Below are 27,290 nucleotides of genomic sequence, written 5' to 3' on the forward strand. Positions count from 1 at the left end.
GACCATTATGGACCATTTTAGAGTAAGGTCTAAAACTATTGCCCCCTAAAAAGGACTATTATGTGTGCATGTTATGTGTGTATGGTTACCCAGTACAACGGGATTTTCTGATCTCCCAAGGATGCTAGAAAAAGATATCAGAATTATTTGAGTGGGAAACTTTATATGCAGTGCAAAAACAAAGAAAAATCCATCATGTTTGCCCAAGAAAATGTTAGATAAGTTGCTCTTAAGAAAAAAAAATCTGGTCATAAAGGGTTCTTTAATTGACCAGATGAATTCAGAATAATATTCAGTGTTCAGGCTAGATATAAGGTCCATGTTTTACCAATCAATTTACTTAATGAGTGGAGCAATTAATCAAGGCATACATTATATTTTTGGCCATTTGAAGTCAAAGTCAGAACTGATCATATGCTTTAGCTCATGCTGATTTTGCTATCCTCTGTAAATTTTTTTCATTGAAGCCCTTTAAGAGAGTGTTTGAGTCAACTGGCAGGAATACAGTTTTTCTTGGTGGTTTTCCAGGAGAAGCAGTGTACAGACCAGAGGCATAAGTGTTCCACAAGTTGAAAACCACTGCATCAGCTTAACCAGAAATCATAAGGTGATAAAATTACATGGCTAAAAGAGCGAGCTAAATCACTGCTAGCTTTAGAGTGTGAACCACCTGCACTCACAGCCACAAATACAGTGTGAGCGTGTTTCCACGAGCCTGTTGCGAAGCCATTGCCTAGGACACTTGCTAGTGTAAAGTCAGGAGAAAACTTATTAGGGAGGGTTAGGGAAATGTGGAGCTGGCACAGACCTGAGATCCATGAGGAAGCCTTGGTAAGGTAATCAGACTTTTCTCTCTATTTTAAAGCAGTCCAGGATCTAGAGGGCATAGGTGGCAGTCATCTCAGGCACTCAGCCTCGCAACAGTGAGGTGTGTGGTTCTCACAGCAGTAATTTCTAGTGAACCACTGCCAAGTTACACTATCTTGATCCATCAGAAAAACCAAGACAGCATCCTTGCTGTTGTAATCAGCATGAACCTTTTGTGACCAAAAATTCTTTTTACTGGTGCCCGTAGTTCTTATTTCTCTGGTGAAAATTCTGAGTTGGAGTAGTAATGTAATTTAAACCCATTTGTTTCAAGCTGAGAAATAGACATCCATGAAAGCTTTTTTTTTCCCCATTTTTTTCTGTTTTGGGACGTATGCTTGAATGATGTCATTTGTTGGTACAGGCTATCAGTAAGTCTTTTATTAATTTTCGGTCTCATTCTTTCTGAAGAGCACGTGTACACTCTTTTCACTCATCTGCCTCCCCAGCCCTGACCTGCTTTTATTTTGCTAGTTGGTGGTTGCAACTGTTTTGAGTGTATAGAAATGCTGGGCTTGGAAACTGAGAAAGCCGTTTGTTGTCATCAGCAAAAAACCAAACAATGAGCTCAGAATCTGGCTCTTCAGTCAGTTTCTAGTAAAAAGGAGTTCAGTGAATAATGAGAATTAAGCCACAAGGGAAACCAGTGTGCGGTTTGAATGTTGTTTTAAATAAGCTGGGAGTGCTGTCAGGAGTGATGAGGGTATAATGTGGCCACAAATGTGCATTGCCTCTTTTTATCCAGTATGAATTGCATGATCAATATGGTCACATTTCTGAATGTTGAAAAATCCATTAGGATAGATTAAACCATGTCACTGTCACTGCTAACTTCTTTTAGTCTACTGACACCCGTAAATTGAACTATATATTTCCACATTTAATCTGAACTGCAAAGCAGTTTAAGTATTGGTGCATAGTTTCATAAGTTCAATTATGTGTTTTACTTCAAATCCCAGAGATACAGTAAAAAGACTCATTTAGGATCTTTATGTAGAACTTTGGGGCTGAAATACCTCTTTCATGTTGCTTTAATACATGTTCTACTTAAAAAACAGAATCTTAGTTCAGATCTGTTTTACAATCATATCCTTGCCTTTCAGAGAGGCTGAGGCTCCCTCTTCAAGTCCATGTAGGCTTTAGTTATTTAGCACCTCTGAAAAGGAAAATATGGTTCAGGTGGGAAGAAATATTAAATATTATTATGAATGTTTGAGCTTTAGGTTATGAACTTACTTCCATGTTAGCAAATTTTGGTTGGGGGCCTGGGATTCTTTCAAGGTGATAAAAGTGGAAGTGAATTTACAAGGAGACAAGTTCTGGCACTTTCAGCCTTTGAGTTGCTTGCAGGGAGCTCAGTGGGACTACTTGCAGAGTGAGGTATGTGGGCAATGTCTTGAAGCGCATGAGAGGCAGAACATACAAAAATTCTTTTCAATAAAAGAACCTATTTTTCCAAGCTTTCTCTCTAAAGATAGATTTCTTAGAAATTAGTGGGTCTCCAGTCTTTATTAGGCAACTTGGTATTTGTCAGACAGAGAAAGTCAAGAAATCAGTTCTTCAGAAGGGTGCTCATTGAACACTGCTAGAGGAATGTTTATTAAGTAATACCTCAAGAAGTGCTGTAACCTTTTTAGTTTACAGAGAGGAACTTCTGAACTTCCTAGAACTTGTATTTGTTAAATCAGGGACACATGAATGACATCCTAAGGCCTGTGAAATTGTAGTCTTTCCTGAAATTTCCTTAGTATGGATTTGCGCCTTCACTGAGAAGGGCTTCTGATAGAATAGCTGTGGATAGAGAGTGGGGCTGCTTAGCAGCAGCCTCCGGGGCAAAACAGTCCATCAGAGAAATAACCAGAGTGCCTGCATCCAGCACAGCAAAAGCGTGTTTGTGCAGATCACAATGAGACCTGCACGCCCCGAGATCTCTGCGGTTCTCTCATGTGCTGGCTTACAGGATATGTTCCATGGAGGAAATGAAGGTTTGCTTTTCCTCAGGGAAGTGAGGTCTTTCCCCAAATAGTTCTTCAACACTGGCAACAGGGTTCTCCAAAGAATTCTGAGCTCAGATGTTCACGGGGGAAAAAAAGGCACCTGAATTTTAAAAACTGTTCATCTTGATAAAAACAAAGTTAGGACTTCATCACTTCAGACCTTGTATGTAGTTCCTGTTTATTTAAAGAAGTAATGCACATTTTCAGAGATGCATAATGTAGCTCAAGGTAACAGAAGAAACTAGAAGCTTCGAAGGGCTGCGAAACTCCAATGTACCCCACTTTCTGTTCTTCAGTGAAATCCTGAACTGAGCTGCTTTCCCTTTGCCATATCTTTTGGAAAAACCTGCTTGTTTTGGTAGGCTAGTCAGGATGAAGAGCTGTAAGAGCTCTCTCAGGAACTCTGTGGCCAACTTCCTCCCTATGCAGGTTGGGGTGCTTTCTGTCTACTCTCCCTAATGCAGGTTACCCGAAAAAATTACCATTTTGTTATGGCATAACCTTTGACATGTGATACAAAGAATATTCATGTAATGTTTTTACTTAAATGTATTCCCCCTGGAAAAGCCTTTTACCTCAGGAGTCCTAGGTTATTTAACAAGTTTGAGGAAGGTCAAATCCCGCTTATCACTGATTGCTGTTACTCATACCCTAATGTGCATAAAATATAGTCCTTGGTTATTAGAAGCTCCAGCCAACAATGGTGGCCTGGTATAGATTTTAGTGATGTTTCCTCTGCACTGGAGAGAAGCCATTTTTTCTTACGGTGGTATTATACTTGTTTTTAAAATGTTTGGCTCTTTTTGTCCATTGTTTGTTTCTGTGATGATCACTAATTGCATATTACAGAGGCAGAGAATGAGAGCTCAAATCCCACACAGCTGACAAATAATTCTGTGGCTGAGAAGCACCAGGGATCAGGTGATTACACCTAGATCAGGTGCTGCAATGTGACAACAGCAACTTCTACTGATGAGGAGGCCTTTAAATATAGATCATGACTGTGTACTGTGCAGTGAGCTGGCTTGGAAATCTCCAGTAGGTGACTTGGCCCTTTGCAGAAGACAGCAGTCCGCAATGGGAATGGCAGACTTGAATTCTTGAACATTTTCAAACCTGCTCAGAAAAAAAAAAAGGTGCTGAAAAACCCCTAACACTTTAATCTGTAAATAGACCACACCTGGAGTAATGAGTGGACTTTTTATTTTTGCACACAATTTGCATCATTTTCTATGCCAAATCTTCTGGAATCACTAACTATCAGTACATTACATCTCTTTTTGGACATTCTGTGTAAATGTTGAAATGAACAGACGTCAAGAGAGTTGCAGATTTTTGGCTGTTGTCAAAGAGGTTCTTGAAGAATCTGCGAATCTGGAAGACAAAAGGCAGCCTGAGCTTTAGGAGAGCATCACCTAATCAGCAGCTTTGATCTGGCCTTGTTCTTCCTCTCTTATGGGTGGCAAAGGTTATTTGAGACGTTTTTGGAGAATATGATCTCCCATTGCTTCACTTGGCAGTAATAAGTAGCTGCAATGGTCGTAAAGCAAAATATTTATATCTGTTCGAAACAGTGACAGATGAACAAAATAATTGACTGTTTCTGCTGCTAATATTAATAATTAATTAATTAACAAATCTGACATTTAAATAGTATTCATTAGGTTTTAAAGTTAACAGTCCCTTGAAATCGGTCAGAGAGACACATGTCATTCAAAATTGAGAGCATTTAGAGGAAATTCTGGAACACTGTAGCATACTTTATTGATGCAAAAGGTGCAGAACATGTATATTCTTCACCCAAGGCAACTATATTGTAATTAGTGTGAAAACAACTGTGGTGGCTTTACTCCAGTTCCCTTTACTCCAGTTCATCTGTACAGTTCGTGTTTCAAGTGGAGAAATAAAATGGCAGCAACAATTTACCCTAAACAATTCCATCTGTCTTACATCATTAATTAGCACTGGAAGATCTTTAAGAACAGTATGGTTTGAGCTCCACCAGAGGTAAGACTCTTGAGTGGTTTCAGTCACAGTAAAGCTTACTAAAAAGTAAAGTTAATGAACTGAAATACTGATGCTACTCTGAAACAAGTAATATTGACCAGTACTGTGCACAGTTACATGACACAGTGTTTAATACGCTGGCAGATATAAGCACGCAGAGAGACCAGCACCAAAACAATTGATAGCACTGGTTGATACTGTACAGGCAATAGCAATGCTGAGAAATTTTAACAAAAATTCCCTAATATAGACATAGCCATGAAGGCTGAAGAACACCAAAAAACCCCAGTATAGGGGACAGCTGATTGGTGGTAGTCAATGTATCTGTCTGAAAATAGAAAAGAAGATATCTCAGGTGGTGTCTGGTTCTGTCAAAACCAATGGCAAATCTCCCACTGACTTCAGTTTTGACTTGAATTTCAACCCCGTTTTCTTCAGGGACCAGTAAGAGGAAGGTGACAGTTTTTTTCTTTTTTTACTTTTCATTTTCCAGAATAAAAAGTGCTTTATTTGGACAACTGCCAGTGACTCCTTAGCAGTTGTCCAGTTTTTAAAAAATCTGTATCAGCCAATTATCTGTTCAAAATAAATACTGTCTCTTTAGCTGGCCTGGATAGTTTCTATGGCAGCCCCATCTTAATTTAAACTCTGTTCTTTTTCCATTTCTTTCCTCTCCCTTCAAACCACCAGCCACTTCACCACTTCACTTTGAAGAGGCTTTTGAAAGCAATATGTAAAAGACAAACTGTGTCTCTTCCTCTGGCAGTGCTGTCCATTTTAGAGAAAGGTTGGGGTCAATGAAGCTCCATCTGTAGTTGTCATTTGCTTTCAGTCATTTTGTCTTTTGCTAGATACAAGAGACCCATAATTATTTCTGCAGAAACTGCATTTTGAACTCAGGACCACTAAATCCCATTTCTTTTCCCTTGTGTCCTCTTTACTATGTAGAAGTGTGTTTTGATTTGCTAATCATCTCTGTTAATGTTAGCATGTATATATATGCAGATGAGTAATATTCTCCAACAACAGAAGTCCAGTGGATTCTGATATTTACAATGTGCTTTTAAATGTTATGACTCTGAGGAAATATGGTATTAAATACAATAGCATTTTACAAATTTAATATTATAAAGTCAGTAGGGTAATTTTAGTGACTAAATTTCATTAGGAAATCCTATGTTTGTTTCTCTTACTTCTATTTAGTTTTATTATTTTTTTTCAACTAGTGAGTTTACTTGTAACTTGAGATCTGAGTCCATATGCCTATTTGTTCTTGTAGCTTGCTTGGCACATAAATAATGTTTGCATTTATCGGTACTTGGAAACCAGAGTGATGGTCAACTTAGATTGAACAGAACATTTAAAATGAGAAAGAGGCAGATCCTAAAACCAGACGTGCTCTGTAGAACTGAACTTTGCCAAAGTAAACTGGTAGTTTAAAATTCAGGTCCAGTTCACCTACATCTACTCAGTTTGAAACAGTGCAAGTTTGAGTGGAATTTGTACTCATGCTCCTTCACACGGGTCAGCAGCGTTGTCTTCATTAGCCATCTCTCACAGAGCCTCTGGCAATTTTTGAAGCAGTGGCTTCTGACAAATATCAGAAGTTGGTATTATGTTATGACAGAGAAGGTTAAACCAGTTGCTATTTAAAATGCTATTTCTAAACACACATGATTCCTCCATTAACTTCTGCAGGCTTAATTGAGAAGAGGCCAGTCCATGCTGTTACTGCAGTGGTAACAGAGAGGTCACTCATTGTAGTCAGCCATGGGTTTCCGCAAGCATGGAACTGGGCTGTCGTGGCATTACATGTCAAACTTCTGCTCTTCCAGCCATATCAGTCACCTGAGTCAGCTGTCAAACACACCTGAGGTGAAGGATTAATATGCCTTGTTCCACATTTTACCAGTGGGGAAATTGGAGTGGTGAATGGAATGCCTCATGGTCCTGGCATTCAGGTCCGAAGTCACAGCCGTCTCCTCCAGCCTCTAGAACAAATTGCTAAAAGCAGAGTAGGAAATGCTTTGAGGAACCTGATTCCTTCAAAATATTCACCTCAGCTGAGGAACCTGTCTGATGATTGATGTGTCTGTGTATAATCCCAAGAATGCCGAAAGGATTACCCAAAGTTTTTAGATGTCAATTATTTGTTGCTCCAAAATGGTTTTGTCTGCAGATAGATGTGTGCAAGTTGGTGGTGTACTCTACTCTGATAAATTTACTCAGGATTCCTATCTATTTTTGACACTCAGGCTTCATTACTATAATTGAATATAACTGAAAGAGTTTCAGCTGATTTGTTCTATGATAGTCTTTTGTCTGAGCCGCGCAGGTTGTTGAGAAAGATCCCCTCTGGTGCATTTTCACTCACTAGTCTTCACTGGTTTTGGGGGGGGGTCTCATGAAAGAGTTACCTCTCTCTGTAAGTGTAGTGCTGCCTGCTTAGTCACACAGCTTGGCTACTAAGCCCAAGAAGGTAACAATGAAGTGTCACATTTGAAAGGCTACAAGAAAAAATCGGAATGGTGATAGACTGAACTAATGCATTCTTAATGAGAAGAAGCTCTTCTATTGCTTTGAAGGGGTGCAGGGAAAGAAGTACGGCATGCTCAGAAGCAGTACAACTCTGAAAGCTGCTTTTAATGCTGTTGCAGAAAGAAGGAAGTCACTGTGGCAGAACTCATATAAAATTCATCTTGTAAAATGCAAATACTGTGTTAGCACAATCCTTTGATTGAGATTTACATTCAAAGGTGAGAGATCTGGCTGCTCTGCTCCCTACACAATTAAAAGCTTTTGTGACTGGATAAATTTTGGACACATAGCACAAGCCTTGCCATCAATATATAGTCCACTGACAACTGAATATTTCAAACATCTTGAAATAAATTTTGGATAATAAAAAAATGCAAAAAGCCACCGTTTAAATGTAGCACAGGTAACTCAAAAGAATGTTACCTATGGCTTGTGTGTCCTCAATAGCACAAGATTTCTTAAAGACAGTTCCCAGACATTTTGAGAAAGTGGCCTTGGCCACCCTCTGCAGTAGAGAAGGGGGAGTGATACAATTCTGGAGGAGAAATGAATCCTGGCTCCACATCCAACAACAGTTTTCTCACACATATGAGGCATTGTCAAGGAATGTCAGTCTTTTAGGAACATCAATGTGTATCATCCAACAGTCTGTCTCCACCTCTGATCAAATTCCAGTGCTTCATCAAAAAGAAATTAACAATGAGACAAGAAACCAGTTGTTACTTTGTACTCAGAGTGGAGAAAAAAATCCTCTTCAGCCTCCATAGTGACCACTGGGATCCCAAAAGTGTGTATGTAATGCAGGGCAGACAAAGTGCCAGACAGACACATTTTTCAAACCTCATTGCTGTTACAGCTCAGTATGTGTTCAAGAACTCAATAAACAATCTTAACTTTCTGTATCTAAGGACTCTTTGCTCATGTTTATGCTCTGTTTGATCAGCATTTAAAGCTTTGTCTTAAAATAGTGCTTCCTCTTTAGAGGAATTTGAAAGATTCCTTCTGAACTTCACTTTTTGGATTGTTGGAAATCTTATAAATTTGAGACCATGTTTACTCCTGGCCCAGTTTTCAGACCTGTGATTATGTGCTGACACTACGTTTTCTTCATTCTCTAATATTTGCATTGTCTATGAGAAAGAATTGTCATATTCCTCAGCCACTGTCTTGCTAAGAAAAATAAGTGAAACTCAGATTCTATCTTTGTAGGACAGATATTCATTGCTTTAAAAATCCAAGTAGGTTGTCTCAGCATCAACTCTGATTTAAGATCATCTTTTTTAACACAGGTGACCGTGTTAATTCTGTGCACAGAATTCCAGAGGAGGTTCTCTCCAATGGTACTAACACTTCTGTAGATCTACTAAAAATACTTTGCCACATCCATTGTAGAACTGCATAAGCTCTTTTCAAAAGCTGCCTTCCTGGCTTTTATACTTCTATTTTTCAGTCTTCAGCATTTCCAATTAATCAATTTCATGTTTCATCCAGAATTATGCATTGTTTTAAAGGGGCAGCAGCAAAATTTTGTCCAGTCCATATTATCTGTGCCAACAAAATTGTCTTACTCTTCTCAAGTGATGAATGAGTCCTTCTTGATCGTGTTAAAACCTCCTAACTTTGGTTGCCCATTAAATTTATGAGGGCACACCTAGTTCTTGCTCTTATGATACTAAATAAACCTATTGACTGCCCCTAAAACTAATCTCTGAGAAACACAACCAGCAACTTTCCTCCTCTCAAGTAACACCATCTGTAATATACTTTATTATTGCTTCTGCTTTTCCAGCTTCTTATCCAACTGAAGAATTTTAATACTAGTTTGTGTTACTTCCACTCAAAGTAGGAGTTTCCTGTGAGGACCCATAATAAGCATTTTATATGATACCCAAATATACTAGATCCAGCACATTATCCTTGTCTAAGAAACAAAGTAAGGATTTCAACCACAGGTAATCCCATTGTAATTTCTTCTGGTTTTAATTTTCATGTGTTTTAATCACTTGTTTCAAATCTCATTTAAATGTTCATGGTGCTGAAGTCAAGCTAACAGTCGTGATATCAGTTGACATAACTTCCCTCCCTCTTCTTGGGCATATTTGCCCAATCTGTCATTGCATATTTCTGTCATCTAGTACTATCTCCAAACGATATATATTTAAAATCTTTACTGCTTGTGCTTCCATCTGCCAGCATCTTCAGTAGTCTAGAAAAAAGATAATATGGACCCAGTGATTCTGTCACACTGAGCTACGTATATTTGACTTCCTTTTCAAATGATGTAATTCCCATTGATTTGCCATCATTCTCCTTAGCTGTCCTTTCAATATCTTCATGTACATCAACTTCCTTGAAATTGGGGAAGAGCATTTTATTCAGCAGCAGATCATCTATACATCAAAAATAGTATAGATATGCCCAACTTGCCCTTCAGAGCAGTGTCAGGGCCTCACTTCATTGCTTTATTTCTTTATTATTCTAGTAGCTAAAAAATATGTCTTTGTTTTACTTTCCCGTGCAAGGTACGGTTCAACAAAGCCTTTATCCATCATTCCTTTACTTGTATGTGTTATAAGGCCTGAAAAGAAGTTCTGCTTGATAATCCAGGCCTCCTCTCACTCTTTGAGGGTTTTGTACCTATTCTTAGTACATTGCTTTCATTATTTGTTCATTTAGAGATTCTGACCCTCTCCTACAATTTCTCCCTCCTGCCCAGTGCACACAGATTATTTCCATTCTCAATGTAAGTCCATTCTCTCCTGCATTCAAATCATTAAGTTCCTTTGGCCAATCATCTTCTTTCACTGATTTTTCTATTTTCTAAAAGTTTGCCTTATACCAAGCCTTAGTTACAGATCTATTTTCTTCCATCTTGCAATTTAAGAAGCACTGAATTCATTCATAATCACTTCCTCCTCAGGAACATCAGGTTTTTTCAGCTGTTTTACAAGGTTTTCCTCACACTCACAAAAAAACCCCTAAGCTTAAAATAACCCACACTTTGTTGTCTTATGAATTTTTGTACCAAAAAACCAGTCATCTGAAATGTCTGAGAATATCTAAACCTTGCTATTATTGACGGTATTTATGTCTCTGGAAAATTTAAGTTTCCCCTATTATTTATTTCTTTATCTATTTATAGAGATGATTACAGCTTTCCAAATCTCAGCCTGTCAGACCATATTATCCCATTCTCCCCAAATACTGTCCAAGCTGGGTCTCTTTTACAATCTTCCTTGCAGTGACTTTCATCCTAACAGATTATGTTTTATTCATGCCATCACATTTTAAGATGAATAAACACAATTTGGCTGTTTTACTTTGCTATAACATAAAATTTCCTGACTTTTATGTATTTTAAGTTGCATCCACATAAACCTGCGTGTATCATTTCCTTGTTTTCTTTTTAGATTGAAAAAACCCCAAGGAAAAACAGTGTGAGCTTCCCCACCCTTTCACAAAGTGATCATAAATGTACCTATTCATATTAGATTAACTTAACAGCATTTGGTTTGGTTTGTTTTTTATTTAGCAATATATACTAGTTATGAATAATTCTTTTCTATACCAGTAATGCTTTCTCTTAGTCACTACTCATCCACCTGGAGGAGGTAGAGGTGACACTGAAATACCGATTCTAATCAATGTGTATCATTCAGAATGTACAGAAAATGTGTAGGGTTCAGATAAACAAAAAAGACCAGAAATTTGAACATTAGGAAACACCGAGGAGTGTAGAAATTTATCACCCATCCACACCGGTAACATGTCAGCGTGCTGTCAGGTGCAGCTTTAACCCAAATTCTAGAGCTCTGTGAGTGGAAAACTGCCCAAAAACCTTCAGCCACCATCTCTCATGGCCATCGATCTTAAGAGTCTGCCCACAGATCACAGGGAAGGAATGAATTACAACATAGTCCCTCAGCAAATGTGCCAAGCTCAACTCATCCTAAACATCACCACAGCCTAAGCTGCAGTTCAACACAAAGCTTGCAGGTTGCTGTTCCCAGGGGTAATAAGTTCTTGCCATGCTCTTGGGTATAAGCCCCACGATTAAAATGCCTAGATGTACTGTGAAGTGTTAAAATTAAGTCCTCCTGTGACTAAGCGTAGGAATTATAACTAAAAGCCTGCTTAACAATGCATTTTACTTCCTCTCTGAAGATGATAGGGAATTTAACCTTAGGCGTAAAAAAAAAGTACGGCTAAGCTAGTACTTTAATACATTTCTTCCAGTCAGTGTTGCTGTGATTTAGATGAGAAGCAGCAAGGAAGATTTGAGCTCTCACACTTGACTTTCAGCTGCAACGAAGGGGCATTGGAGGTTACAGGCTAAGGTTTAATTTATATTTCTCCTTTTGTTACAGGCAGAGATGGTACGTGCTGCTTTCCAAGCTCAGAGATCTTTCTTGGTGTTAGCATCTCAATGTCAAGAGCCTCAAGAGGTAAGGAAAGTGACCTGGAGTTTCAAGAGGCAGTGTATGAAAAAGCCTGTGTTCCCATATGTTATTGATCCTGCATTTGCTTTTGTTTGTTCCTTTAGGTATACAGTGCACTTAGAGGCTTGCTTTCACTTTTATAAGCATAGTGCTGTAATAATCAGAAAGCCGTGGTCCAGGGTTAAGAACCTTTTCTGCACTAATACATATAAGATCATTAAAGAAAGCGAAGGAGGTTTCCACTTTACAGCTGTAAGTGGGATCAGTCTTTCTCTGGAAGCTGGAAATGCCATGGAATAGAATGGCTATTTGCCAGGCCCCCAGGGATGCTGCATGGTAGACATTGAAGTCAGCATATAAGCTAGTGAGAGAAAAACCATAATTGGCCCATACACTCAGTATTCCCCAAACTGAGGTCCAGGTTAGGCCAATTCTGGAAGGAAGGCAAAGCATTTTGTCAAGAAAATGAAAAATCAACTTTTATCAAGTTGATTTATATACTTGTTTTAGTGACAACTATTTAAATCCTCCCCTCACTAGAAAGCTCAGGGAAGCTGTGGAGTTGTTATGAATCTCATTTGTAGTTTCTAGAAGGCTCAGGGCCAATAGCACTGTATCATTCCTGGGAATAGCAATCACATAGCTCTTCTGTGGGACCACCCTTGAACCTTCCTCCTCGGGGTATGCAGAGAATGAAGTCTTCCCTTGCAGTGTCTCATCATGGCCTTCAGTTCTGCCCTTTTCCACTAGTTTCTGCTCCAAAGTGCATTCATTAAACTCCCATTTTTGCAAATCAGAACTCTCTGCACATGGTAGAATTTACTGAAGTTTTGCTGTCACTATTGTTCTTAAAGACACAAATTAGAAGTTTTTCTTATCAGTATGTTTTAATGGCAAGGGTACTCAAGGAAAAGAAGAAAAAAGCATAGATATTCCAGACGAGACTTTAGAGTTCCAAGCAAGAAGGGATCAGCTGTTTTTCCAGCTGTCCCTGATCTCAGTGAGTAAAAGTGGGTCATGGCTCACACAGAACAGGCAAAATTCCCATTGGTACAGGCCTCAAGCAGTCATTTATATTGGCTGTGAATACAATTGCACCCAGTGGCCCACAAAATTCTACATGTTCATAGGTAAAATATTCCCCAGTGAACAGTTTCCAATGGCCCGTAATGTAATGCAATGTTCTGAAGTGTTGGGATTGTCCCAGCTCTGGTACAAGAATAAGCTGTGGGTCCTGGTTTGGCCTCCTGTGCTCATGTGCTCTCAGTAGGATTTTCCCTGCTTTTCCAGTGAGAATGGCAGTGACTTCTCCCTACTCTTATGCTTACAACCTTCTGACCTCAGGTCAGAGGTCAAGTTTGAGATTTTTTTCAACTGCAAGGTTTAGAAATTTTCATTTAAAAATGTCAATGAGACACGCTAAAACAAAAAAAGAGAGAGTAGAGGTAAAAAGATTCTCCAGCAATACAGAATGATGGTTACAGAAGCATTAAGAAAAGCAACAAGTAATAAAAACCTTGTCTTAAATATCACCAGAGCTGGCCATCCATATCCGTATGTCTTAGTTGCACATTATCAGGCTTGCATAGATTTCTGCAGCTTGTTGAAGGCAAGAAAGTACAATTTTATCATTTAACTGTCTTTTAGCACAGAGGAAGTGCCACATGATGTGTGTGTACACATCATTCCAAAGTTAAAATACCAGGAATGTTACAGACTAAAGTTTCTTTATCAGTGAAAACAAACCCAGTCCAGTTACTTAAGTTTTTTTAAAGATTGTTAGCTACACATTTTTATAGACATCGAAACACATATTGTTGTTCATTCTTTTTCTGGTTTTTGCATATATTTTTTGCATAGATACACTCAATTATAATATGGACAGATGTGAAAATAATTGAAGGCTGCCTAATCTGTACAAATTGAATATTTTTTTTCCACTGCAGGGAGTGATAGTTCCAGGCATGAGGTTTTTTATATCTCCATCTCAATGAGGAAGAAAATTTCTATTGTAAAGTCATGTTGGTTAACCATTTTGAAAAAGCTGGTAATCACCAGCTAACCCAGGAGAAGGAAAGAAATAGGGGTCCTGCCCCCTGCTCCCCCAGGACCTTATTGATGTGATGTCATCTTGACTCTGGTTGTATTTATAGCCTAGAGCCATGGAGTCAGTGTGGAATCCAAACAGGAAAGCTGATCATTAGTGTATCAGAATGCACAGACTAGAGAAAAGCAAATGAAGATGACAGCATATCTATAAATGCAAGAGAAAAGAGAGTAATTCTGTCATTCAGCTGTCTAGACTGTTTGCTTTATAATGTAAAGCTGTGAATGAGCCAGTGAGTTGCGATTATGGCATAGTAGCTTTGTAGACATTCAGAGACAGCGGTGTGGAGACTGAGGGGATTTACTGAGTTCCTGTCATGTTGGGATGTCATACATGGTGCCTTTAAAAAAAAAAAGAGGGAGAGGAAAATGCGCTGGAAAAATAAATTAGCTCAGCTCTTGCAGCTTACAAACTAATGAATAAGGAATTAAAACAAAAAGAAAGGTCTTATATCTATAATGATCCTTGGATATTTTTGTGCTCAGCAAAGAGAGAAACATATATTGTACAAAAAGTGGTATTTTTTTCTCTCTATGAAAATGGCGAAGTCCTAAAATTCATTTAGCTCTTTAACTCGTGCTATGAGTCACTAGCAAACATTTTCAGTCAGGCGTGCTAAAGTTGCTTTTTTGGAGCTTTGCCTCTTGTTAATAATGTTACTTTTTTCATTTGGAATCTGTTGCAGTACACAGCCTTTATTATCTGTATATGCAAAAATAGTAGGAGCCAGGAAGGTAATTCCAGCTGGCATACCAATCTAGCATCAACTGCAATAAATTACTTTGCAGAGAGCATGTTCTGTTACTTTTTATGGTCATGTTCTATATTTGTATGTGCAGTGGAAGAGATCACATGACAAAACCACCAGTTGATATTCCTGTTTGTGTATGTCCCAGCTAATGGTTGCTAGATACAGACTCATTCAGTAAGATGGGATTTTTCAGATCATCCACTTATTAGAAATTATCTGATGCCAAACTTCAAGCATTAAAACAAAAAAAGTCTGTTATAAATTGTTTATTACTATAAATAGTGTAAGAGAATATAGAAGAGTGTATAAGTGAGTACAGAGAAGATGGAGAAGGGAAAATAAATTAGAATATTGCTGTAATCTGTGAGAAGTTGTTTAAAAAGGTATTTTGAGAGCATATGTTTGCATGTTGCTTGGGCAATTCAGAAGACAGGTTTTAACATAAACCTTCACAAAGCATTCTGAAATAGTTTGGATCTGAGTTTTCTATTTCCCACAGTCTAAGCCAAATACAGTTCTGACTGAAACTTGTTTTTTATTTCATTATATAATAATTTCAAGTTATTAGTGTTCCTGAGCAAATTTATCTGCTTAACAACTTTTTAAAATTTGTGATCATGAATACTAATCGCTGCTCAAAGTCACTGCACTAAATTCTTTGTGAATGGTGACTCATATACTGTCTTCTCTTTATGAATTACTATATTTCACTTTAAGAGTTCAAACAGTTTTAAGAGTTGATTTGAGGGCATGAGAGATCCATTGTTCCTATACTGAGAACAAGTTAATGAGATTATTATTTTTGTGAATCAATATAAGCATATGCAGGATGAGCATGTTCATGGTAAGTACTACTACAGATTTAAATGACAGATGCAGTTCAGACTATAAATGATTACATAATTTCTCATTAGAAAAGAATGCTGAGTTCATATGACTGCCAAAGCTCATGGATTTAATTACTAACATTGTGCAGACAAACATTCCAATTAAATACCTAGCTTAAATATCCAGATCCTGCACACAGGTGGGAGGAGAGGAGTGGAAAAAAGTGAGAGGTAAAGGAGAGCTTTCCTTTAAAAAAAGGGACATCCCCTCCCCACTCCACCTCACAGAAACCCAAGAAACTGTATTTGAATTTGGACTTAGAGCCATGAAAACAAATCCTTCAGTTTTTATTTTTTATGGCCAAGCCACAAAAAAAAAAAAAAAATCTATTGTAGGATTAGAATAGTTGTGGCAAAATCTTTGAATAAAGGTTGAATAAAGGACTCATTCTCAGAATTTTTATGTAGAAATCAAAAGATGAAGATTTACAGTTCCCTACCCTTTGTCAGTGCAGGATTGCTAGTTTTTTTCTCTTTCTATTTTACAGTACTTCAATAACAGGACTCCTGGGACTTATTATTCTGCATTCTAGCAGAATTTGTTTTCTAATTACCCTGACTTGCTTTTGTCATTCCATTTCCCCCTACTTTTCCTCATGCTTACTGGGATCACGCTTACTGTTTTCCAAACATATGAACAGTAGGATGCTCCTCACCTTGTTAATTTATTACTTTCTTATGCAACAGAGTTTGAGCTGAGTTTTGCTGCCATTCTCTCAGCTGGTTGTCTGCTGCAAACCTGTTCCTCCGTATCTAGAAATAGCTTACGGAAGAATTTGGTTCAATCCTTTTAAGGTCCTCAGGCCCCAAACTCACAGAAGGTGCCAAGAGTGACATGGACAGAGCCTGAGAATCCTGAGCTCGAAAGGGAACCCCTTCCCCCAGTCCTGTTCTCTGAAATCTTGCCAAACTGTTGGCATATTTCTGTTATCAGCAAGCCTACAACTGCATGTGACGTGTGGTCACAGCCGCAGGGATGGACCAACAGTTTCCAGTCGCTGACCTGCTGCAGTGCAGAGTTCACAGGCTTGTTTTTGGATATTGTTGCAAACTCTTACTCTGTTTCACATCCAGATAGCCCCTGACACCTGTTATCTCATAATTCTGTCTCAAAATCACTCGTCTACATTTTATCAGCCTCATAGTCATTATACTTTCAGCTCATAGAATCGTTTAGGTTGGAAAAGATCTTTAAGTCCAATCATAGACCCAGCACTGCCAGCTCCACCACTAAACCATGTCTCTAAGCATCACATATACGTCTTTTAAATACCTTCAGGGATGGTAGCTCAACCACTTCCTTGGGCAGGTTGTTCCATTACTTGACAGCCCTTTCAGTGAAGAAATTTTTCCTAAGCTCCAATCTAAACCTCCCCTGTTGCAACTTGAGGCCATTTTCTTTTGTCCTGTCACTTGTTACCTGGGTGTGGAAACTGACCCTCACCTCACCACAACTTCCTTTCAGGCAGTGGTAGAGAGCAATAAGGTCTCCCTGAGGCTCCTTTTTTTCCAGGCTTAACACCCCCAGCTCCCTAATTGGCCACTCATAGGACTTACTGTCTAGATCCTTCACCAGCTTCATTGCCCTTCTCTGGACACACTCCACCACCTCAGTGTCTTTCTTTTAGTTAACTTCTCTAGGTATCCTTGTACCATTTCACTTTCTTCACTTGTGTTTGCCAAAACTCACAGGTCAATAAAAGGTGGATGCATTTGAGATTCACTTCTGCCCCAGAGGCAGTGCACTCAGCAGTAAGAAGGCCCAGAGACACTTAGGGATCCAGGGAATACAAAAGGGCTGTGATCAGTTCAACATCACCCAACCTGTACAGAATAGACGCAGAGATTCACATCAGTGGCAGCTCTACGCTGGCTCACACCAACATCCCTGGGCATGGACTTGCCAGCAGTTCACATTCTGTGCAAGGATCAGGCTCCAGTAACCAGAGGCTTCTTGCACTTGTGACCTCCAGTGTACTTGTGTACTCTAGATCCTCATTTGACATACCTGCTGAGCAATTCTGGGGATCTGTAAACCTTCACTGGAATTCTGCTGTTTGTAACATAATGTCCTAAAATCACCAGGCTAGTTTTCAGTCCCTGTACCAATGTGTATATTCAAACTGTGCCATGTGAGACCCGACTGAGCTACGCTGATAGGACACTCCCTCTCCCCTTAAATACCATATTCTTTATTTCTGCTAAACACAAATCTAAAGTAGTACTCTCCTTTCTCTGTGTTACACAATTCTTTCCTGAGATTTATGCAGATAACCCTCTAAAAAGGAAAGCATGGGGGGTACAGGCGACTGAAAAGCAGGGCTTTTTGATTCACAGGTTTGTTCTTTTTTTTCCCCCCCACAAATTTTACGTTGGTCTAAATCAGGTCACAACCAATGATTTGTGAATTCCAAAAGTTGTGTCAGTTCCAGGACTGCTCAATGAACCTGGCAGTCTTACAGTTTGTCCAAGGATGGAAACCTTCAACATCTAACATCCCTTTCCTGGGACATGCGCCTGTGAAAGGCAATTGCCCTTAGCAAAGATTCATGATATCTCAGATGTTGTGAACAAAACAACTGTGGCTTAACAGAACACTATCTCCTGACAGAACCTTGCTACCTGGAATGCCCTGGACCCCATTGACATGGACTACAATCACAGCAGCAGGTTTGAGGAGTAGTAAATCAAAAGGTTGAAAGCAGATTATTAGTGTAATTGTTCTTGTTGATTAATTTGTGCCTAAAGCAGGAGAACCCTTCCTTGTTGAAAATACTGCCCACAGAAAGCTGTAGTGGACAAGAATACGAAACATAGAACATTCAAGTCCATTTAAAAACCAGCCAGTCCCAGCCAAAGGCAGTGGGTGTGATTCTGCACTGTTGTAAACTGATGCATGCAATTTGTATCAGGCTCTGGATTTCTCCACTAGTTAGAAGTGATTTGTCTTTCACATTCCTCTCCATTTGTCCTGCCTCAGAGTTTACATTTAAAAATAAACCCACAAATGACTAAAGTAGTAATTTGTCATGTGGAGTTATGGTTTGGTATTCCCTGGTTTTTTTCCCACAAAGGACAAAATTGCTACAGCTGATATTGACTGTTAGATTGAAAATTTTTGTGCTATCTAAGAGGAATAAAAGCCAAATACCAATTAATTCATTTTGGAAGCACACAAATGTGTCTATGCTTCTGTGCTGATGAAGCTGACCAGACAGTTCTGCAGATTTGTCTCTCTGTGTCATAGCCCTGCTGCTGCACAGCAGTGAGTTGAAGTGGCAAAACCTATACTGTTGACCAACAGGCCAAATACTTGTTACACTACTATGTTGAAGATTTACAGTCTAAGAAAACTAGGCCATAATAAATTAATGTCTTTCTGTAGTTAGGTAGGAGGAGAGGTTTGAATCCTGAAAATACCAGAATACTAGAGGGACATAAATGTAGTGATCTCAGAGAAAAATCTCACTAATGGTCTCTACTGCCAAGCAGAAAATACTTGCAGAGAAAACACTGGATTAAGGTGCAGGGTAAAAAAATTATACTTTATATATTCTTAAATAAAGAGATTATTTCTCAGACTAATCTGAGCACTGATTCTATCCAGACTTTGAATAAACAGTTACAGAAAAAAGGCCTTTCTTAAACTGCATATACACAAAAAAAAAGGGGAAACCTTACACTTTAAACACTTCTTTACAGATTTTGAAAATACAAAATGCTGGAAATTACAGTTAATCAAAAACTACTTCAGTTCTAGAATCACAGCCACTCACAGCAGAAATGCATCTCACTGGTGATCTTATTCCTGTAGGCACAGGATGGGCTTCCTGCTCGTCAGCTTTTAACTGCCAAGGTAGGAATGTTGTGTAAGGTGTCCTTCTAGGCTGTCTTTACAGGAATGGCCAGCACCTCTAGAGTCCATTTCTTCACATCTATTAATGTCTTCTAACATATAGTCATCTAATATCTATTAATATGTGGAAAGATTCCTCACGGATATCTCTTTCTTCATTTACAGTAGAGGGAATCAAGTCTCAGCTGAGGGCAGATGCCTGCCTGTTAAGTTGTTACAACTGAGTGTAGCAGTTGCTATCCATGACATCTTTCATCCCTTGAAAGGATGAAATGTGGAATGGGACTGTACTAGGCTGCTTGCAGAGATAATGGCTGTGTCTACATTAGTATTTTAACTCACAGAGGGACTATATTTCTCCTTCAAATCAGCCCCGTTTACTATGTCACATTTCACATTATAGAGCAGTCTTAAGGTGTACAAAGTGGGTATCCTTCTGATGCAGTGAAAGATACACTCCTAAACAGCCTCTAAGCCACAATTTACAGCTAGTCCAAAATAGCCTTCCCCAACATGTATACAGTGCATGTCAGGGCCTCAGCACCAACTGTTTTGCTCTGCAGAACCACTCCTATTAGGCTGCACTGCTTGCCAACACAGACAAAGACACCTGATTCGAATCAACTCCATGTTTCAAACTTGCCTCTTAAAAATACAAAGTAAGTATGATGGAGATTTTATGTAATCATGAAGGAGAGAATAACAAAACTGTACACCATGGAACAGAGGTTGTAGTCATGCTGTTCAGGTTGCAGCTGAGTAAAATGAAGGGGCTGTTGATCCCAAATTCTCTCGCGTTTTTTTTACTGCTCCTGTACCAAAGGTTGTCATTCCCTCATTTTGCATAACTTCAAAGGGTATTTGTTCTCTTGACATGTTTTTTTCATAATAGGTCAGGTTGATTTAAGCACTGTAATAGTGAGGCCTGAATTGTGTTGCCACCCATCAACATAAAAATCCTTTAGTAAACAATCTCACCCCTCAAAACCATGTAAGATTAGCTTAAAAATACATAAGACCTTTAAAAACTACATTTTTATTTACCTGCTGTGTTTTGTGCCTTGTGATTCATGCTGGCAGGTTTCTGGACAACAGTGGTCCTGAGAAAATACCCATTTTTCCAAATTAAAGCTGAGATTTTCAAGTAATCACTGGCTTGAGCAGCCAAAATTTAAGCAAGCCATTCAGTTTAGTGTGACTTTACAGGCAAATTTTAAACATCACAAAACCCAAAACTTTTGCTATTCTCCTGAACTGAGTGTCCCTGTGTCCCAGTCCTATTAAGCCTGTCATCTGGGGAATTTCTTGTGTGGGTAATGCAAATATGTGAAGGAGAAGAAAGTTTGTGCAGTGTGGTCTGTTGGAATACTGGTATTCCAGGCCACTTTATGAGACTGGGCTGAGACTGTTAAGTCTCTGAAGCCAAAGCCTAAGGCAGTTCTTGTTGCAAGCTGGAACTTTTTTGGAGTGTTTTGGCTAATCATGGCAAGAGTCTTACTACTCTTGATTTTCTAATAAGTATTATAAAATATTATAGACTGTCTGGTTGTTTAGTTATTTGTATTTAAAAAGACAATATGGTTTTAATCATTATTTAAAAATGAAATAAAGGATACTGGGAATTACTTCTGATTTTCATCAGTTGTGCCCATGTTGCATTTTTAAACATTTCAGCAAAACTGATAGTATAATAGGAATGGTATTTGTACAGAGACTCTTAAATTTCTGTTAAACAACTGTTCTGTGTCTTGAATGACAAGAAATTTTATCTAGCACATGCCAAAGGCATGCTGAAGATTTTTCCAACAGTTCTGATTCATCTTCTGGAATTCAGTTTTCTTAGAGGTACAATATAGACAATAATTTTATTAAGTCAGCTGTTTTAATATTCAATGCAATAAAGAGATTATTCTTCTAGAACCCTCAGCACAACTGTTTCTGCATTGTAAAGCCAAACAAGACTGATTACTGCCAGAATTAATGAGCCATTCTATACCCATATGCCATATACACTGTAATTCATCTGCAATTTAATCACTAACTAAAGATTTAGAACTGAGACAGAACTCAATTAAGTGACTCCTTGCAGGCTTGTGTTCCTGTGTCTAACCCGTACACAGAAACCCAGATGACAAGAAGCTTCCACAAACACACATTTTGTGCAGCCATTGCAGAACAGGATGAGTGCAGAGTGGAGGGAAGGCAGACTGTGCTTCTCTGCCAGGACCTCTTACATGGGACAGAGCTGAGCAAAGCCTCAAGCCCACATTGCAGTGCCAAGGGAATGATTACTTTGAGCAACTTTCCTTAGCAATATATACTTCGTCTTTAAAACTTGCACAGCTTCTGTGAAATTAAATAAATCCACCACATTTTTATAAACATTTCTTATAAATATTTGTTCATTGGGTAGATTAAGTCTTGTGTTCTGAGGTGAAGAAATAATCTTTGTACCACTGACAGAAGATCCTCAGAGAAGTGGCTGGGAGCTTTTCTAGGAGGAATAGGAGGAGGTGTGGGTCACTGTGGGTCATTCAGAAAAATGTTTGACCCTAATTTTGCCTTCTTATCTATATATATCAAAGTATTCTACAAAATAAAACAGCTATGTTAACATCATTTCATATGGAGGAAATCAAAGCACAGAAAGCTAACGCAGCTTTCCTGGAACCTGATGACAATTTGGTGGGAGAGCTGCAAAGAGAACCCCCCTTTAAGGACTCCCACTTCTGTGCCCTATCCACAGAAATGTGCTGCCTCCCAGTGCTGTCTAGATATACCAGGCATCCGTGGAGCTGTATTTTTAGCCCTGATATTCTCTTTGGCTGGAACTGGGCCATGAAGATTCACAGTAAGCTAAGGACTGTAAATATCCCTCAGACTATGGGAGGAAAACTGGCATAATATCAAAGCAGAACAAGCACTTTTTAAAATTTCAGTTTTGTTAACTACTGTCATACTTGAAAGATTTCCCTGAAAAATAAGAAAGAACCAACCAGCTGCAGCGTGTTGTAAACAAGCAAAAATTAGAAAGGAGAATTTCTGCAGACTTTGTCATGTTATGGCAACAAAATCATATTTTAAGAACCACAAATCATGGAGGTTTCAGGGCTTTTTCAGGCTTAATGACTTACGCTGGTCATTAAGTCATCAACAAAAAATCTTTTCATTTCCCAGTAATACTGTAAATATTTGTTTTCTCCCAACCCGTTTTGTTGTAGGGCAAGATCACATATCCCCATGTATTTCAGATGCATAGGCCTTTCTCAAAATTACACTACCACTAAAATGTTGAGGCTCCATAGGTGGATCAAAGTTCTTTTCAAAATGCAGAATCTCTTTTTGACATGTTTTTGAAGTGTCTTTTGACCTGTGTTGATCCGTAGCAAACATGCTTATTCTAAGGTGACATAAAATTCTGTAATGCTGAGGTCTTCTGGAAGGGTGAAAAGAAAGACTTTAAAATGAAAGAGATCAAGCAGGACATATGTGACCATCATCTTGTGTGTGTCATGGCAGCATTAGTCCTCAAGATCATGAGAACTAGTTGTCTCCAGCAAGCACGTAACAAGTGCTTCACCTGAAAAAGGTGAGAAAAAATGCAGAGTTCTCCTACTTGATCCTCAGTGATTTCCAAGTGAAGTGCCAGGGAGAATCAGAGTGGTGCACTGTCTTTGGTGGGACATTGTATGGGTTCTGTGAGCATACTTTTGCAATATTACAGGGTTGCAAGGTACCGCAGTTGTTTTGCTTGTAAGATGATGACTCCATGTCCCTCAATCTGCTGTTTTCTAAGTGGAAGAATTTTTCCCAGTGAATCAGTGGTCTAAATTAGTTTTTCTGAGACACTGGACCAGTGTGATTTGCATTCACTTTGCACAGGAAAGAGCTTGGATAGATTTTGAATTCATTTTGCCTTTCTCTTCACTCCAGACACTATTCCTTCCACTCAGCAGTCATTCCCCTGGGTACCATTCGTTTCTGATTAGCCCAGAAGAACTTCCCCAAACCATGGCTTGCAGGCTTGCATGCATATTTCCCATGAAATCTTCTTGCATTACTTGCAGCCAAAACATTAAAATGTACCAATAAGGGAAGGTAAAATTGATATTGCCTTCAGTGTATTACTTTCTCAGTCTTGTTGCCAGATGATAACAAGCCACTAACAATAGTTTCTTAAGAAGAACTTGGTTAATAACATGAAAAACTCAAGCATCTGAAGAAGTTCCAGGGATATCCGATGAAAATCACAAGCATTTTGCTAACTCTGAGCTATGGGGTTGATACGGTTCTTAATCTGGGCAGCATGTGAAAATGCTGCCAGTGCTGAGAACAATTTTTGCTACAACATATTATTAGTATTTAATGTCTGTGCATTTTATCACTGCAACCATAGGAGGGTAATTAAATCGGTACTGTAATGTAGAAATTTATGATGACCTTTCTTTCTGGATGTTAAGTCAGTAGGCAAGGAGGACAATATTAAACCATATGGTGCTTTTGGGCCACCCAGTGTTAACAGCAGTCTCCTCTCCCTCTCCCTCTCCCTCTCCCTCTCCCTCTCCCTTCCCTCCCTTCCTCTCTCCTCTCATTCCCCTTTTTTTTCCAGAGTGAGGTGGCAATGCTTCTCAAGCCCATATCAGAGAAGATTCAGGAAATCCAGAACTTCAGAGAAAGGAACAGAGGAAGTAAAATGTTCAACCACCTCTCAGCCGTCAGTGAGAGCATCCCTGCCCTTGGGTGGATAGCAGTGGTAAGTGACACATGGAATGGTTGGGAGGGCTGTAAATAGGTTTCTGGATGGTGCAGGCCAGGATAGTTCCAAATCTTGCAGTACTACACCCAATAAGGTAATAAACCTAGTATGTCAGGGGAGGTGTCTGACTAATGTTTTACTTCCTTTCTCCTTCTGTTGTTTCCTGCTACCATGGGGTGATGGTCCTAGTCTCCTAAACCAGGCCCTTATGTCAAGGAGATGAATGATGCTGCTACCTTTTATACTAACAGGGTATTAAAGGACTACAAGAACAGGTATGTTGCCAAGCTCCAGTATCCACTGGCCAGAGAACAGAGCATTAACCATACCAGTAGGGTTCACAGTGCTATCAAGGAAAGTGTTTTGTAAACTAAAAATAAAACCTTCTTGCAGTAGTGTAGTTTCCCCTCCTCACCTCTGACCTGCAGCGTGCTGCAGTGAGAATGGCAGCAGTATTAGCAGTGCTGGTTTTCACTCCATGCACATTTTAAGATTATCTTTAATTTTTCTGGCATTCCAGCATCATGAACTTATATGCAAATACCTATTTACATAGCAATGTGTGGCTAGCTGGCTGCTGTGCATCCTCCTCTCCTTCGTGCTCTCATACTGTTGCTGTTCTTGCTCTTGGCTTCAAAATGTGTATTTAGGTGGTAGATATATACAGCTTCAAATTCCATAGCTCTTAATTTGATTTTTCTCTATACCACTGCATTGTTCTTAAAGAGCACAAGGAATTCACAATAAAAGTTCCGTGAATGATATCTGTGAACTGATGGAGAAAGAGAAAAACATACAGCTCCTTCCTATGCCCTCTTTGAAAAGCCATGTATAAATCCTGTTGATTTGGTGCTTTTGAAGGCCAGATTTTGGCTCTTGGTTTTTATATCCCAGTGAAGAACAGCATTTGTTATTGAATTTTTCCTCTTTAGTGAGGAAAGCTTTAAATATTAAAACCTTTGGCATGTATTTATATTTCTTGTACATGTATAAATACATATTATATGCTATATATAGTATGTTATTTTATATATATTATATATTATTCCTAAAAGCCTTAGTTTACCTGCTGAAGGTAGTAACTGATGCTGGGGTAACTGATGATTTTTACAACACAGCATCAGTATTTATACTGGAGAAAGAAATGTCTCATGTAATGGTTAAGCAGAGTACATTATTTAGGTATTTAATTCTTCCTTTAATGAGGAATTCTTTTCTTATTTTTCACTGAATCAGACCACAATGTCTTCCAAAGTATGGAAGGCTCTCCCTTGACTTCAGTAGGCATTGGATTAAACCTGTTGACCCAGGTCTTCCGCATTATTAAGGATCAAATTCCAAAGGAAATAAACAGAAGGTAGACACAGCAATCCTTGTAAGCATCCAGTCCATAGCCATCACTATTCACTAATAATTTATTATAACTGAGGACTTCATCTTACAAGCAGCTTCTCTCTACATGTTTCCTGGTTTCATTTATAGTCCCATTGGAGGACTAACAATAACAATTCTAAAGCCAACTTGTGACTTGTACTTTAAAAATTCTTGATATATAAATATTTTAGTCTGATGACTGTAACATGATCCAGTATTGCCCTGACCACATTTGAACATGGCAGCCAGAATATCTTACAGAACCCACGGATATTTAATTTTCTAAAGTTCAGCACCCTGAAACTGAGTCTGGGTACCTGCTGCACAGCTCAATATGCCTTTAGTGCTTCTTCAGATGACTTTGCGCCTGAGCAGAATGGTGACACACACTTCTAGCAGGAAGCACGCTCTGCTAGAGGCATCCTTTGCCCTTGTTTGTCCTCTGGAAGGATCTAGAAGCTTTCTAGTGTAGTAGGCTTCAGTCTTTGCAGCACAGGACTGGTTGGCTGCCTGCTAACTGATTTGTCCATGGCTTTAAGGCAGACATTGGGCTTTACCTGCTTTAAGCAAGAGCAGCAGTGCTTTCTAAGTACATTCACACATAAACATTGTCTCTGTTTTTACAGTGACACACGCCATGTTGATTGGGTGAAGTCATATCTGAACATCTGGTCTGAGCTTCAAGCTTATATCAAAGAGCATCACACCACAGGTCTCACCTGGAGTAAAACTGTAAGTACTCTTTCTTTCTTCAGGAAGAACCATAAAATGACAGTAACCAGATTGTCTTTTAATGCGGGTCATTAGCTTAGAAAAAAAAAATACCTAGGCCAGGAACAGAAGTCATGGTCCATGGATTTCCCAACCAAGCCAATAAAAATTTGAAATATAGGTGGAGATGTTCAGGCCACTGTGGTACAGGTTTGGAGGAAGAGGGAAGAATTATTTGGGATGATTATAGCCATAATCCTCGGCTGCAGATGGTGAGGAGAGGCAGACACAATTCTCCATGCCTGTAGAAGGTAGGAACAAGACAAAATGCAAAAAATTGAAGGACATGTCAGACTAAAGGAAAACTGAGAGAACATGGCATGGAAAGGAGAAGAATGGTGGGAAGAATCTGAACAAAGAGAGAGATTTAATAACAGGAAAGAGAAAAACAAGGGATTCATAACAATTTATTACTTCGTAGATGTCTAGCTTTATAAAGCTGTTATATTAGACATACAGGAATAACTTGTGAAATACAGAGAGAGAGCAAATATAGCTGCATGCCTAATTATTTATGCTCCTTTTATAAGCCGCTTCTGTGTGTTACATCTGAGATGCATAGAAAGATGATAGCAATGAATATTTTTCTCTAAGAGAGGTATAAACACGAACAATTAATTTTCTGTTGGGTATAAATGTAAGAGTTTATGTCCACTGTCTACACTGACGCAGTGTTCTGTATTATTTTAATAATGTGCTTATGTTTATTATTGGATTAGGAGAACTGCGGAAATATACTAAAAATGTAATCAGCCTGCTCTTTACTGGTATCATCTCCTAAACCTACCATATACTTGCACATGTAGTCTTTCACGCCAAATTTATAATTTCTTCTGTGTACACAAATATCATTATTTTTAATTGAATGACTATTCAGAGGACTAAGACAGGCCACCATTTAGTTCTCAAAACAAACAATTTTAAGAACTTGGGAACACAG

General features: G+C 38.8%; 1 protein-coding gene across 2 annotated transcripts in view; it reads left to right on the forward strand.

Annotated features, from left to right (window-relative positions):
• Nucleotides 1–27,290, forward strand: part of CAP2 (cyclase associated actin cytoskeleton regulatory protein 2) — a 68,448-nt gene that overhangs the window by 21,128 nt on the left and 20,030 nt on the right. For both annotated transcript variants that reach the window (XM_032115053.1, XM_032115041.1), the window contains 4 exons: nucleotides 11,777–11,854; nucleotides 24,059–24,202; nucleotides 24,395–24,480; nucleotides 26,206–26,311. In XM_032115053.1, coding sequence (XP_031970944.1) covers nucleotides 11,777–11,854; nucleotides 24,059–24,202; nucleotides 24,395–24,480; nucleotides 26,206–26,311 — 414 coding nt within the window. The remainder of the gene's footprint in view (nucleotides 1–11,776; nucleotides 11,855–24,058; nucleotides 24,203–24,394; nucleotides 24,481–26,205; nucleotides 26,312–27,290) is intronic.

This window comes from Corvus moneduloides, chromosome 1, assembly GCF_009650955.1.
Source record: "Corvus moneduloides isolate bCorMon1 chromosome 1, bCorMon1.pri, whole genome shotgun sequence".
In the NCBI taxonomy this organism is placed as follows: domain Eukaryota; kingdom Metazoa; phylum Chordata; class Aves; order Passeriformes; family Corvidae; genus Corvus; species Corvus moneduloides.